A 15,063-nucleotide genomic window follows, 5' to 3' on the forward strand; every position below is an offset into this window, starting at 1 on the left:
CCTGCCCAACAAATTGTGACCCCACACGCGAAGGAGGATAACCAACCTCCCCCAATCGATGGAGAAGATGTAATAACCATCGCGGGGGGACCTCATATCGTTGGGTCGGGTAGAAATGCCCAGAAGAGTTATGTCAATAAGCTTAAGATGGGGGATGGATCTCCTTATGAACCCGAACCCTGAGCTCCGAAACAACAGAGGGTTGAGTCCCAACCAATTACAATCACCGAAGAAGACGCCTTGCACGTCCAATTCCCTCATAATGACCCCTTGGTCATTACCGTTCAGCTCTCCAATAAGAGGGTGCGCCAAGTCCTGATGATAACGGGAGCTCGGTCAACATCCTCTATAAGTCCCCTCTGGAAAAAATGGGACTCTCCGTTCGAGACCTAAAGGCCTGTGCGACTACGTTGTATGGATTTTCAGGAGAGGGAATAGCCAGTACTCAATCTATCGAGCTCTCAGTAACCTTGGAAGACTATCCAGTCTCAGTAATCAAGATAATGAAGTTTATCGTAGTTGACACCCCTTCAGCCTACAATGTATTTCTCGGGAGACCAGCCTTGATTGGGCTTGGGGAAGTTACATCTGTGAGGCACCTGGCTATAAAATTTCCAACACCCAGCGGCAATGGGATGCTGAAAGGAGACCAACTGGTCGCTCGAGAATGCTACAGCATCTCGATGAGGGGAAAAAGCCAAACAAGTGCACATGCACTTGTTGTCATTCAAGAAATAAACAAGACAGTGTACGAGGTTGAAAAAGATATCGACCCCAGAATAGATGAGGACAGGGCCGATCTCGGACCAATTGAAGAGCTCGAAGACCTTGAGCTCAATGATAAGGACACCACTGGGTGATAAAGACAGGGAAGAACCTTCCAAAGGATGCGAGATAGCAATTAATTCGCTTCTTGAGGAAAAAAAATGTGTTTGCATGGTCCCACTCAAATATGAGTGGGATCAGCCCAAACATTATAAGCCATGTGTTGAACATAGACAAAAACTTCCCACCTAAGCAACAGAAAAGAAGGCTCCTAGATGACGAAAGGAAGAAGGCCTTGAAAGACTAAAAGCAAATCGGTTTATCTGAGATGCTTTCTATCTGGATTGGATAGCCAATCCAGTGTTAGTCCCGAACCCCAATGGCAAGTGGCGAACTTGCATTAACTATTCAGACCTCAACAAGGCATGTGCAAAGGATTGTTTTCCCCTACCTCAAATCGATCAGCTCGTGGATGCTACCGCGGGTCATGACATCATGTCGTTCATGGACGCATATTCTGGATATAACCAGATAGCCATGCATGCACCCATTCAGGAGCATACGAGCTCATGACCGATAAATGTTTATATTGCTACAATGTGATGCCCTTCAGACTCAAAACGTCGGGGCCACATATCAAAGACTGGTAAATAAGATGTTTGCTGAGCAAATAGGGAACAACATGGAAGTATATGTGGACGATATGCTAGTCAAGTCCAAGCACAATTGTAACCATGTTGACGATATCGCAGAATGCTTTGCTATACTATAAAATTACAGCATGAGACTTAACCCACAAAAGTGCTCATTTGGAGTATCTTCGGGAAAGTTTCTTAGATTCATAGTGAACGCTAAATGCATTAATTGATATGCCTTCGCCTCAAAAGCATAAAGATGTCTAGAGTTTAACTGGACGAATGGCAGCCTTAAGTAGGTTCATATCGAAATCTGTAGACAGATGCCTTCCGTTCTTTAATCTTTTGAGAGGGGACAAGAAGTTTGAATGGTCAGACGAGTGTGAGCTCGCTTTTCAAGCCTTTAAAAAACACCTCGCTGAGCCACTAATTTTCTCCAAACCAGTCACATGGGAAATATTGTACTTATACCTCGCGACAACCAAGCATGCAATTAGCGCAGTACTTGTTCGGGAGGATAAGAAAGTACAAAAACTTATTTATTATGTCAGAAAAAGGTTATTAGGGGCAGAGTCGAGATATCCATTGATGGAAAAGTTAGCCTTGTGCTTGATACATGCTTCTCGAAAACTCCGACCTTACTTCCAAGTGCATCTTGTACACATGTTGACTGATCAACCATTAAGACAGGTGTTGTCGAAACCTGAGGCATTCAGAAGATTATTGAAATGGGCAGTCGAACTTGGGCAGTTCGAGATCACATATCCCCCGAGAACGATGATCAAAGGATAGGCCTTGGCAGATTTCATAGTTGAATGTACAGGGATCACCAACGAGGAAGTCCTAACCCCAGCTTGCGAGCTTTGGAGAGTTTATGTCGATGGGTCTTCGAACAAGAACAGCTTGGGGGCAGGAATTATCTTAATTACTCCAGTAGGAAATCATTTTCACTCAGCTTTACGATTCGGCTTTGAGACATCAAATAACGAGGCTGAATACGAAGCACTATTAGCAGGACTTCAGATAGCTTCCGAGCTAAAAGAAAAAGTCATCCACTATTATAGTGATTCCCAATAGGTTGTCAACAAGGTCTTAGGAGAATACCAGGCTCGCAAAATTAAAATGGCAGCTTAGTTGGAGAAGGTCAAAGCAGCAGTTAGGCAGTTCGAGTTTTACGCGATTGAACAAGTTCTGCGGGAGCCGAATTTGAATGCAGATGCTTTAGCTCAACTTGCCACAACCAAGGAAGTTGATACACTCAATGAGGTACCGGTCAAAGTTTTACCGATACCAAGCATAGTCGAGCTCGGCAAGGATGACATTAACATGATAGACTCGCAGCCTACTTGAATGACCTCCATAATAGACTACCTTGAAATTGAGAGCTTGCTAGCGGACCAGAACGAGGCAAGAAAGCTATTGTACAAGATACCGAGGTACACAATCGTGGAGGGGAGACTATATAGACGAGGATATTTTATGCCATTTTTAACATGTGTAACTTCATCCGAAGCTAGAAATTTTTTAGAAGAAATCCATGAAGGATTTTGCGAAGACCACACTGGGGGGCATAGTCTATTAAAAAAGGTAATTAGGCAAGGATACTTTTGGCCTACAGTAAAAGAAGACTCGCTCAAATACGTCAAACGTTATGACAAATGTCAACGATTTGCCTCAATCCTGCGAGCTCCACCATGATGAGCTCTTCGTGGCCATTCCCAGTGTGGGGAATCGAACTCATTGGATCCCTACCAACAGGGAAGGGGAGAGTAAAATATGTTATGGTTGTTGTTGATTACTTCACTAAGTGGACTGAGGCCAAACCTCTGGCTACAATCACCTTGAAGAAAGTCTTGGACTTTGTGGTAAAAAGTATAATCTGCAGATATGAGGTACCAAGGAAAATAGTGTCAGACAACGAGACTCAGTTCGATACCGAATTGTTCACAGAGTTCTGCGAAAATAATGGGATAATCAAGAGTTTTTCCTCAGTAGCCCATCCACAAGAAAATGGGCAAGTCAAAGCTGTGAACAAGACTCTGAAAAACTCTATTAAGAAAAGGCTCGAAGAGGCTAAAGGAAAATGGCCAGAAGAATTACCAAAAGTCCTATGGGCTTACAAAAACAACAGCTTGAACCTCAACATGACACACCCCCTTCTCCTTGGCATACGGTTGCGAAGCTATGCTGCCTGTTGAGGTTGAAATCCCAACAATCAGACGCGAAGCATACGACTATACCTCAAACCAATCTCAGCTCGAAGAAACTCTAGACCTAATTGAAGAAAAATGAGACGAAGCCCAACTTATAAATGTCGCATACCAGCAAAGGGCTACGAGATATTTCAATAAGAGGGTTTGAGATAGACGCTTTGGATTCGGAGATCTGGTGCTTAGGCGTACAGGCATGCTCGAACCTAATTGGGAGGGACCCTACCAAATTGAATCCATTATTCGCTCTGATGTCTATAAACTACCGAGGTTAAATGGATAATTGGTTCCACGAGCTTGGAATGGTGAACATCTACGACCTTATTACCAGTAATGTAGGAATGATGTTTATTTAGTTGAAACCAAGCTTGTACTTAATTCTTATTTTTCATCAATAAAGCACTAAATCTTATTCCAATTTTATATTTTATAGCTATCTTTTTTGCAAGCTCTCAAAATTCAATAACCTATGATTGCAATCATAGGATGTTAAGGGGGCATAAGTGATATACAATCATACCATACGCTCGAAAATATAGCATCAATAAAAATAAAATTAATAGTAGTGTATGGATTATTAACCAAACACCAATTAAACAATATCAGTGTATGGATTATTAACAAAACACGAATTAAACAATAATAGTGTATGGATTATTAACCAAACAAAAATTAAACAAGTCTGGAACAACAAACTCAAATCGACATAATTAAAAGTTGGAATTCTAGATAAACCAACGAAATTCATAAGTCAAGACAGAGCTGGAGATTTTTGCAAATAAGTTTCAACCTCGCAACCTCGAGACCATACTTGAGGATGAGGAAAAGTTACTATAGTTAAGCAAGAGATAAATAAATTAATGAGATTACACACCAATAAGTATTCTTTTTAACAAAAGTACGTGGTAAAACTAATATTTGACTTTGAGGATAACGAAGTCGAAAAATGTGCAATTGAATGAACTATGTATGAATATATGGAAGCTCGAACTTAAGTACGACAATATTTGAATAGATAAAAAAAATATAAAAGCAATTACTTTGTAGTATGCTCGAAACATTTTGAACTAGAAATCTGACGTATGCTATTAAGGAAAAACGATAAAGGTAGATAATATGCATACAGATTTCGAGAAAGAAATTTAAGCGTAAAAAAAACTACCATTAAAATATAAATTTGTCAAATAACTCAAAGTCGAGTTATAATTGTCTTTGCCCTAAGGGCACCAAAAAAATGTTATTACAGAGGAAATAAAAAACTATGGGTCACAGCCCATTAGTTGGCCTTCATGGATTGACAGCTTCGGCATCCACCGTCTCAGCTTGCTTCGTGGCCTCCGCCACTTCTTGAGCTTCGAACCTGACTTCTTCCTCCTTTAGTCGAGCTTGCCATTTGTTGACATATTCAGTCTCCTTGATGGACAGGAAGCTGGTGTCAAGGTCGGGATCGGTGGCTTAAATGTGATACATCTCCATGTCGACGACGTTGTCTTTTTTGGTTCTGAATTCCTCAAGAAGACGAGTCTTCTCACTCTCTATGAACTCAAAATTCGTCTTCTTGTCCTCTTCCAGCTTGGCATTTAGTTCTTGGACCCTCTTAATCTCCGTCTCCTTAGCCTCCACCTCTCGTCGAATCACTTCCAGCTCCCGCCGAGTCACCTCTAGTCCCTGCTGAGCCATTTCCTGCTCCTGCCAAGCCTTTTTAAGGTCGTCTTCAGCCCTGACTAGTGCATCTCTGGTATCTTGGGTGTGCACCTTTCTCATCGCGACCTCGCGATTCAGGACATAATTGTGCTGAACGAAGGTTATATAAGCCTGCAATAAAAAATTGACGTTAGAATAAAAGAAATAAAGAGTTGGCGTTGAATATGGAACTCATCAATTCTTAAAGAATAACTTATCGAAGAAAGCAACTTTCCACTCTTGTCGAAAAGAATGTTGGCACTCTCGCAACTCGTTAAGAACTCCCACTAGGGAGCCCCGAGGTTGCTGAGGCATTGACCCACGCGAGTCAAAGCATCAGAACCGAGCTGGACTCTGGGAGTGTCGGCGGCGTTGTCGACCATAAACTCGGGGATGTAGGTCAAAATGGCAAGTTTGCTGTAACGTCCCAAATTACCTAATAAGGCTTAGGGCCTTGATTAGGGGGTCAGGATGGTAAATTATGAAAATTACATGTTTATGTGTTTTAGATGCATGTAATTATGTGGTTATGTGAGTTATATTATTATATGACTTGATATGCATGTTTAGGTGTATTAATTAAGCATGTGGGCCCGTTTCTTATTAGAAGGGCAATTTTTGTAATTTGGCTCGTTATGAGTATATTTGGCATATATGTGATATATGTGTGGGACCACATTATTATGTGGATATATTTAGGTTACTCGACACGAGGCGATCCTAGGGAGCAAGTTAGTGGGAAAGTCACAACGGGACAAATACTTGACTCGGGGTGAGTCATGGGGTATTTTGGGTATTTAGCACATTACCGGGTTATTGGGTAAATGAGAATGATTATTTGATGATATATTGGGAGTTAGTGAGATCATGAGGAAATTCTGGGAATTTTGACTATTTTACCCTTGGGGGCATTTTTGGGACCCAAGTCTTGGGATTTACTTGAGGTTACTTAAGCTCGAAGTAATCTGCCAGAAAGAAAAGTACATTCAAAACACTATTTCTCTCTCTTCCATTATCCCTTTTTACCGTTCGTCGAACTTTTGAAGGAAACTCGAGTTTTAGGACTTGGATTCAAGCAAGGATCGAGTCATAACGATTCTAGGAAAGATTAGAAGCTTATTAGCCCGTGGATTTAGTGAGAAACAACATAATCAGAGGTAATTTAAGCTTTGAATCTTCGAGTTTCTGTTTCCTGAAATTTATTAAGTTTTGAATTTGGATTTTACGTCTTGAAGAAATTTTGAATGATTTGAAGCTTGGTTTTGAGAATTTTGTGTCATTGAGATGATTGGGAACTTTGTTTTTGAGATTTAGGTATGTTTGGATAGGTTTTTGGAAGGATTTAAAGTGGGAAAATCAGAGTTTTTGGGATGTGTTCGTGGTTGGGCTACGGCCCTTTTATTGTGTGCCGTGGCCCAGGCTTGAAAAAAATGAGGTTTTTGGCTGTTGGGGGAACTTTGGACCGCTACCCCTTTTTGTCAGGTTGCGGCCCACGACGCAGACAGAGAGGGGTTTAGCCCCTGTTCTTGATCAGGCCGCGGTCTGGGTTTTTGGGGTCGCAGCCCAAAAGAGCAAAAATGACCCAAATGGGTTTTTATTGATGGGAACTTAAACCTAAGGGCCCGATCCTACTATCGGTTTGGTAGGATTTGACGTCTCGGAGGCTAGGACTTGGTTCAGAAGCCTTTATTTACTCATTATTGATGGGATTCTATAATTGGTTGTGACTAGGTTATTGCTAGGGGCTCAAGATCAAGATCGTGCTCGAGGGTCGTTCTTATTTTACATTATACTCGGACTTGAGGTAAGAAAACTACACCCATTATGTGACATACGTGATTAGGGCTTTGCCTGAATATTGAATATGATTGGGCATTGGCCCCTGTAAATGCGTATGATTATGATTATGCCTGTGATTATTGATGAAGCATGTTGAGTGCTCTATATATGGATGTTTGTTATATGATGAATGCTTGTTAAGCATTATATACTTGAGAAAAGCATTCACTTATTAGTCAAGGACGGTAATAGCATTGAGCGCTGGTCGTAAAGCATTGACTTATGAGTCAAGGGTGGCAATAGCTTGCTAAGCGATGGTCGATATGATTAAATCTAATCAGGAGAGCATTACACGCTTGTTCGACCCAATGCTCAAAGAAAACCAAGTGTTAGGTACACTACATCAACTCCAAGGCTGGTTATGCAGAGGATAGGGCAATGGGCCCCAGGGAGACTTATTAGTCCCAGATCCTAGGGCGTTGAGACCCCAGTGTGACTTATTATTCATGTGCTTGGGCAATGGGCCCTGATATATTTATGTTAATCATTTGTTTAGGGAATTTGGTCCCATATGACGTTATAGTCATTTATGTGAATGATATGCATGCATGAGTAGGTTATTACTGCTGGCATGCTAGGCATATATCTAAATCTGTATATATTGTTCATGCACTTGCATTAAGTTTTCTTGCTGGGACTTGGCTCTCGGATGCTACGTGGTACAGGTAAAGGGAAAGGAAAGCTGGACCAGCCATGAGTTGGAGAGGTTAGGTGGCGATGTGTACATATGCGGTCGCTTGACCACCACGACCAAGGTTTTTCGAAGGAACTAGGGTGTAACCCTATTTTTGCTGCTTAGGTCGGCGGGTTGTAACTTTTGGTTTGTAACAACCTTTTTGGAACTGTAAACAACTTTGTAAACATTGTTATGGGATCCCATGTACAATTTAATGTTTTTAATGAAACATCCATTCCTTTAAACCGAAATTTTTAACCATGGACCAGTAATCATACTTAGATGCATGTTTATGGACTAATTACTCGTTTAACGATTTAAGCACTATTTAAAATACACAGTATAATGGTCTTGGCTAACCAGGGCGTTACAACTTTGTATCAGAGCGTGTCAAGGTTAAGGGTTCCTGAAGACAAGCTGGGCATGTACACTCGCCACTAAAGACAAGCTCGACTCAGGGTTTGGTAACTATTTATGTGGTTATGTGCTTAACTGCTTGAATATGATCTAAATGCTTTATTTGCATGCCTTATTAGATAGCATGAGATATACTGATAGGGCCTGGCCCTTGACTGCTGCATGATATAAAAGTATGTGCTTATTAGCACTAATATTGCTTATGAATGTAAAATAAATGCTTATTAGCATTGTTATATGGACATGTAGGTCAGGATACACTCATTAGCACTGTCATAGATACATGTATGTCAGAAAATGTTTATTAACATTGTTATATGGTTATGAAAGCGGAAATGCTTAATAGCATTGTTATTTGTTATGAATATTAGAACGTGCTTATTAGCACCATACTTGGATATGAACATGAATCGACATGCTTATTAGCATGACTGTTGAATGTGAATGGTTATATGCTTGATCTTGGGCCGTGAGGCGGCAAGAGGTTTAGTTATCACTTCGTAACTGATCCAATTGATTATTGAAGCAAGGTATAAGCTTGGAAGTATGCTTCCAAGATAGATTGAATCATCAGCTAGCCAAGTAGATCAGGGCCAGAATGATAGACAGAGTCAGGATAGTGACCAGGGCCAGACCCATATGCCAGCTCCTGAAAACTGGCAGCAGTTTCTTGTTGATTTGCAAGCCAGGGTAATGAGGCAGGAAGAAGAAATCTGCCTCCTGAGACAATAACAGGTTCCTGCAGGGAACATCTTGCCAGAGGCACCACCTGTAACGGTGCCAACAGTTGAGCATCCGTCAGAGGCTGGGAACAAATGGGAACCTCTTTATGAAAGGTTCAGGAAACATCATCCTCTAGTTTTTTAGGGTAGTGCAGATCCAGCTAAGGCCGAGCAATGGATGATTATGTTTACCACCATCCTAGACTTTATGAGGGTGTCTGGTAATGAGAGGATGGTCTGTGCCACATATATGTTTCGGGAGGGTGCTTGAATTTGGTGGGAAGTGATATCCCAGATCAGAAATGTTAATGCCCTGGATTGGGAGGAGTTTCGAACTCTGTTTAATGAGAAATATTATAATGATGCCATCAAGGCGGCGAAGACTGTAGAGTTCGACGCCATTTGGGGCCAAAAAAATAGAACAACTTTATTAAATTTTTACAAGAACACACAAATAAAATAGAAAATTGACTCAAAACACATCAATTTATACTAAAATATCATTTTAAATGCTAACCATACTAAATATTTTTTGTAACATTATGTTTGGTAAAAGAAAAAAATTCAGAATAAAAAAGTGGATAGATTATAAAATTTTAAGTTGTTTTGTAAGGTAAAAAAGATGAGAGGAAAATATAAGTAAAAATTTCTTTTAAAATAGAGAAAAAAGTGAATTCATTTTTTTCATTAGTCTCAGGCAGTTAGGTGAGTGAGTTCTAAGTGGTTGGTGGTGGTGGTTGAGTTTGCTAGTTTGTGGGAGGAAGGAGCTCTGATGTACATTATATCAAAACAATATAAATAGATATAAATTTACAAAAATAATCTTCATTTAAAACAAAATAAAATTAATAATGTGGATGGAGTAGTAAAAATCTAACTATACAACTTTCCTTCATTTTTCAATTCATGGACCAAACAATTTTCATTCACTTTAACTTTTTCTATAACTCCTATTTCCTTTCTTCACTTTCCCCAAGTGAAAGTGAATGTATCAAATCGGCTCAAACATAATTACAAAGTCATGTCAACTCAAATACATTTACTTGTACTAATTCAAAACAACCATATAAATTTACAGTGTTCATTCTAGCCTCAGTCATTTTGATACCTCTCATTTAACTGTTAAAAAATTATAATAATAATAAAACAAAATCAACAGAGATGTGCATAATTAAGCACACCAAACTGTAATTTGGTTCAACTTATGAATGTGAAAAGAGGGTCTGTATTTCAAGGGCCATAAGAAGAAAGAGTAAATAAATAAACTATAAAACTTACTATGCATTTTGAGCAAGGTAGAATTTTAAAAGTAATTACATGAAAATAAAGAGAGAAAGAAAAAGAAAAAGAAAATTTTTCCTATATCATCGAATTGTATATTTTTAAAGACAATTATATTCTATAAAGGAAAAAAAAAACTTTAGTCAATCTATAATTTAGACTTCCTTTGAAACCAGAGAATCAAAGAATCGATCACTTGGTCTCCACCGAAGACACCAGTGACCAAGAAGAATCCATTTCAATGCTATGTAAATTAGATTTAGTTCAAAGACCTTCGATTTGAGGTCGTTAACACATTCTTCCATGCTTGCTTAATCAAAGTTAGAGAGAGCGGCACCAAGTCCAAGATCTCAACAGCAAATGGAACCTGAAACTTGTCAAGGGTTCTCCTTCACAGGAATAGAAACTTCATTTATCCTTTCATCTGAAGGTGGAGGTTTCTGTGGAGTTTTTCTCAAGAAGCTTTTGGCATATAGGGAACCAAAGACGATGACCTGAGAAATCCCACCAAAGTAATGTTACTGCTAATGAGGAAAGATATAAAGTATAATTAAGATATGAGACTTGAGACTTACTGCTCCAATGAATTGTTCCCAGCTAAGAGGGTGGGAAAACCACAAGCATGACAGCAAAATGCTCACCAACTTTATATCACCAAAACGAAAAGTCATAAACCATGGTTTGTCGATAGTCATTAGCTAATGATGAAAAAAGGAAAATTTTTGTTCTGAATAGTTATAAAAAGTACCTGTCTTGTGGTCATTATTGTGGCAAATGTGAGAGCACCAAATGTTCGGATTGTGTAAGAAATAAAAAATTGACTGGCTGTTGCTACCTGCAACCCAATATCACTGGTGAATTTTTGTTTCAAGGGTGTGTTAGTCAATGAGCTAAATAAGCTAATGATCACTCACAGTCGACAGCAACACAATATCAAGGAAACAATCATTATGGCGAGAGACGAATTCTATTGCCGGCGGTAAATGGCCCTGTAAAATTAGACCTGCAGAATAACATAAAGATGAACCATTACAAAAGTGGAACATGGAGGAACCAAAAACAAAGACGTAAAAGGAGTGCATGTATGTATATGAAAAGTATATTTGTGAGTGAGTCAAGGGAGATTTCAGAGAAACTTCTCAACTCCCTACTCCCCAAACACAAACCTCAGTCCAATGATCTACAACTTTCACCATGAAGGTGGTCGAGTGTTAATAAAAAAAGATTACCATACTGGTTAGAAGGAGGATTCGTAACCAATTTCAGTACTGCAATTATAACAAATATGTGCTTCCTTGACTTCGATATTTAATTACGTGATAAAATGCACTAAAATAATCAAAATGGCAATAAGGATCTCACCACTCAAGCTGAGAACGCAAGAACACATTGTTGTGTAGAAAATTTGATTATGAATCTCCATGTCATAGCCTTTAAAGAGTTTATCTTGGAATGTGCTTGTGAAGCCATCAAACCTGTAGAGACACTTTTGAGTATAAGACTAAATAGATGGCCTTCCCCCTAAAATGTCTTTTTTAAACATTTAAAAGGTCAAGTTCTAAATGCAAATGAGTAGTTCTATCTGTTTCAAAGAAAAGAGACACACAAGATCATGAACTCGGGCGAATAGAATTATAATGCAGTCAGTACAGCACCTCCTCAAACTATTAAAGCTCAAATATAAATGGATAATTTAAAATGCAAATTATAACAGCTAGTAGAAACAAGTTTCAATAAAATTATAACAGAAATAAGTTTCAAACTAATACCCGAGATAACCCATCATCAGTGAAACGCCCCAAACCGTATTCTCCCTTCCTCTTCCATATGGACTAATGTCAGATCCTGCCTGCAGTCAAAGTACAACAAAATTAGTTCAGAGCATTACAGATTCTTCAGCATTATCGACAAAATAATCGTCAAACATGAGTCTCCTTAGAAAAGTATAGAGCTTATGTTCCTTTATAGATCAGAGCCAAAGACCACTTAGGAACCCAAGCAACATGATATCATTTCACTGTAGAGATGGTTTTTTCTTTTCTCCAAAATTCTTTGGCAAGTCATCTACTGCTATAGGTTGTCAAATCAAAGTAGATATACTATGGTGAAAGTGAAATTAATGTTGAAACTTGAAGCCTTCAAGTCCATCAAACTGTGGTCATATTTCACATAATAGCACATGCAGTTATGCAGATTAGTTACTCCATTGGTTAAGCTAAGCAACCTGAACCTTATAGTATGTACAAAACTCTTGAACTCTAAACAAGCCATTCCCATACAATAACATGTCATTTAACGACCCAAGAAGCAGCCATTGATAGGACAGATGTGAAAAGACTATCTGGTTTATGTTGAGACTTGTTGTTCTATGTTCTTACAAATGTTAATTTGAGAAAAAGGAATTACACGTATTATTCATTCCTCAAAATAGTTGCATACTAACATAATTTCAACATAAAAACAATCTACATGCATGTACTTGGTTCAAGTAATGGAATAAGACCTTGATCTGAGACAAAGGATGTATGTAATCATTACCGGATATAAAATAAATATTGAACAACCCACTGTAACTAGAAAAGCAAAAAAGTAGTCTTGTCCCTTGTATTTCTTCTGCATAATTATAGTGCCCCATACCTGCATACAAAAGAATGGAAAATTAGCCAACCTATTAACATATACTTGCATCCTCCCAGTGTATATAACATACATCCAAAGCCTGCTTTAGAAGCCTTTGGCTCAGGCCATACAAAGCCATTAGATTTAGCAACAACCACAACAGTTTTAAATTTATTAAGAGGAGTAAAAGTTAATATTCAAAAAGTGTGAGACATGACAGGTAAAACAGATTGCAATATATGATCACTGGAATCTAACCCAGAATAGCACTTCATAACCACACAATTAGATACAAGGTTGGCCACTGAAAAGAATTTAAGCAACCACATATATTAATAGGTGATCAAAATAATATACTGCATAATATATCTTACCATAACAGGTATCATTTTAGCACATTTTGCTAGTGTCTGAACAGGGAAACTGACATATTTGAGGGCCTGGAACAAAAAATGTCTAGTCACTTAAATGTATCAACAGTATAAATAAATAGTAAGTTAACAATTTGAAAACTTCGCAACCACGTGTCTCATATCGGCAAGACTAAAAACACTGAAAACTAAGACAGCTAACCTCATATTGGCATGTTGTAGTTAATATGTTAGATACTGATACAAGGCAGTACTTATAAACTGGAGCAACGGGATCTAAGGCTTTTTTACTGGCCTGAGAAACAAGAATGAAGAAAATGAATGTTCTAGTTTATAGTAGTTCTAAACATAATTCACAAAGCTACACCGATTATATATACACGGCCCAAAAAAATGGGTGAAAATTCAACCAGAAAAGTAAAGATTACCTCAAGTTCATAAAAAAAAAACACTACATACCAATAAAAAACAAGCAGAGACAGCGGATGTTGTGATACGATTACAGAAAACAAGAAATAAGGAGTACTTAAAATATTCCTTGTTTACACCATATGGAACTCTCATAATCTTCTCCTGTAATAAAAAAAAAAAAAAGTCCCATTAGCTCTTCAGAAATATAGTAAGACAATCTTTAAACTGAGCTTTTATAACTCTACTCAGTTATGAATGCAATAAATGATTGCATACCATGATCTTGACTTAAATACTAATTGAGCGTTATGAACATCGAAATCCATAAATAATAAATGCAAAAATAGTTGCATATACTACCGAATCAATGATAAGAGATAACAAAACTTTTCTCAAAAATCTCAGAATTTATGCAATTTAAATAAAAAAGGAAGATAGTAATAAAAAATATCAACAAATTTCCTACTTTACTAAAAAAAAAGCAATGTGAAAAAGGAAAATGTGCGTGTGAATGAATATTCATGTTACCTGTAAAAATCCATAAGCGACCAAGGTGGTCATTATGCCGGACACAGCAAAAATCCCTTTCCATAACTTGCTCCCTTTGAAACCACCGGGCAACGACGAAGGCTCACCCATAGCCTTTTCCCACCAATCTGAAACACCCTCACAAATCAATTAATCAAAAAAAAAAAAAAAACCAGCACAACTCAGAGAAATAAGAGTTATACAATCTCGTTACAGCAAAGGGCAGTGGTGAAAACGGCGTTGTCGTCTTCGAGCAACAGAGATGCACAGACCGGCCGGAGCTAAACCAAAATTGGGGATCAAAGGTATTATGGTGGGAATGGAGGAGAGCTTCCGAGGGAGGTTTCGGACTCGGAGATTGATGACAGAGCGAGTCGTTGTTACTTGGTGATCAGAGCGGCTCGCATTTTTCTCTCTTCCAATTATAATTTAATTTAATTTTGAAAATATTATGTTATATATTTTTTGGGTGCGTTTTGATCACTCAGTCTCTGATGTATCAAGTATCGAGATTCAAGCATTTCGAAAAGAGAACGGCCATGCCACGTCAGTGGTCGTCGTACGACACAGCAGTGGATCTTTCACCTGGTCAACTACGGGTTGTTTTGTGGGTTCATTATGTCACAATTAATATAAATATCTTTTTTTTTAGGAGATAAATATTTATCTTTAAAAAATATATATATATGGAAATTGTAATCTAATGATTTTATATTTTTATTTTTTTATGCTACATATTGTATATGATAAAGTTTAAAGTTAATCAGCGTGTATTATTTTATAAAATATTTAAGTAATTTTAAATGATTTATAAAGCAACCAAAAAATCTTATCTTAAAAAATATCAAGATATTCTTAATGAATTAAAGCACATAATCTCAATATTTTAAAATATCTCATCAAAAT

The 15,063-nt window shown here is 38.1% G+C and overlaps 2 protein-coding genes across 2 annotated transcripts; one reads left to right on the top strand and one right to left on the bottom strand.

The window, feature by feature from the left end:
* Positions 1-3,058: 3,058 nt before the first annotated feature.
* On the top strand, positions 3,059-3,598 carry LOC133791531 (uncharacterized). The gene has a single exon (XM_062229450.1). The coding sequence runs from the start codon at positions 3,059-3,061 to the stop codon at positions 3,596-3,598; it is 540 nt and encodes a 179-aa protein (XP_062085434.1).
* Positions 3,599-10,213: 6,615 nt separating this feature from the next.
* On the bottom strand, positions 10,214-14,626 carry LOC133791010 (UDP-galactose/UDP-glucose transporter 5B-like). The gene is made up of 12 exons (XM_062228892.1): positions 14,361-14,626; positions 14,158-14,285; positions 13,678-13,791; positions 13,421-13,513; positions 13,222-13,287; positions 12,767-12,865; positions 11,998-12,077; positions 11,591-11,703; positions 11,143-11,231; positions 10,977-11,063; positions 10,804-10,872; positions 10,214-10,722 (listed from the first exon to the last, which is right to left on the bottom strand). Exons 2-12 carry the CDS (start codon positions 14,266-14,268, stop codon positions 10,606-10,608), a joined length of 1,038 nt encoding a protein of 345 aa, XP_062084876.1. The 5' UTR covers positions 14,269-14,285; positions 14,361-14,626; the 3' UTR covers positions 10,214-10,605.
* Between the last annotated feature and the right edge of the window lie 437 nt (positions 14,627-15,063).

The sequence above is a fragment of the Humulus lupulus genome, chromosome 7, assembly GCF_963169125.1.
Source record: "Humulus lupulus chromosome 7, drHumLupu1.1, whole genome shotgun sequence".
Classification (NCBI taxonomy): Eukaryota; Viridiplantae; Streptophyta; class Magnoliopsida; order Rosales; family Cannabaceae; genus Humulus; species Humulus lupulus.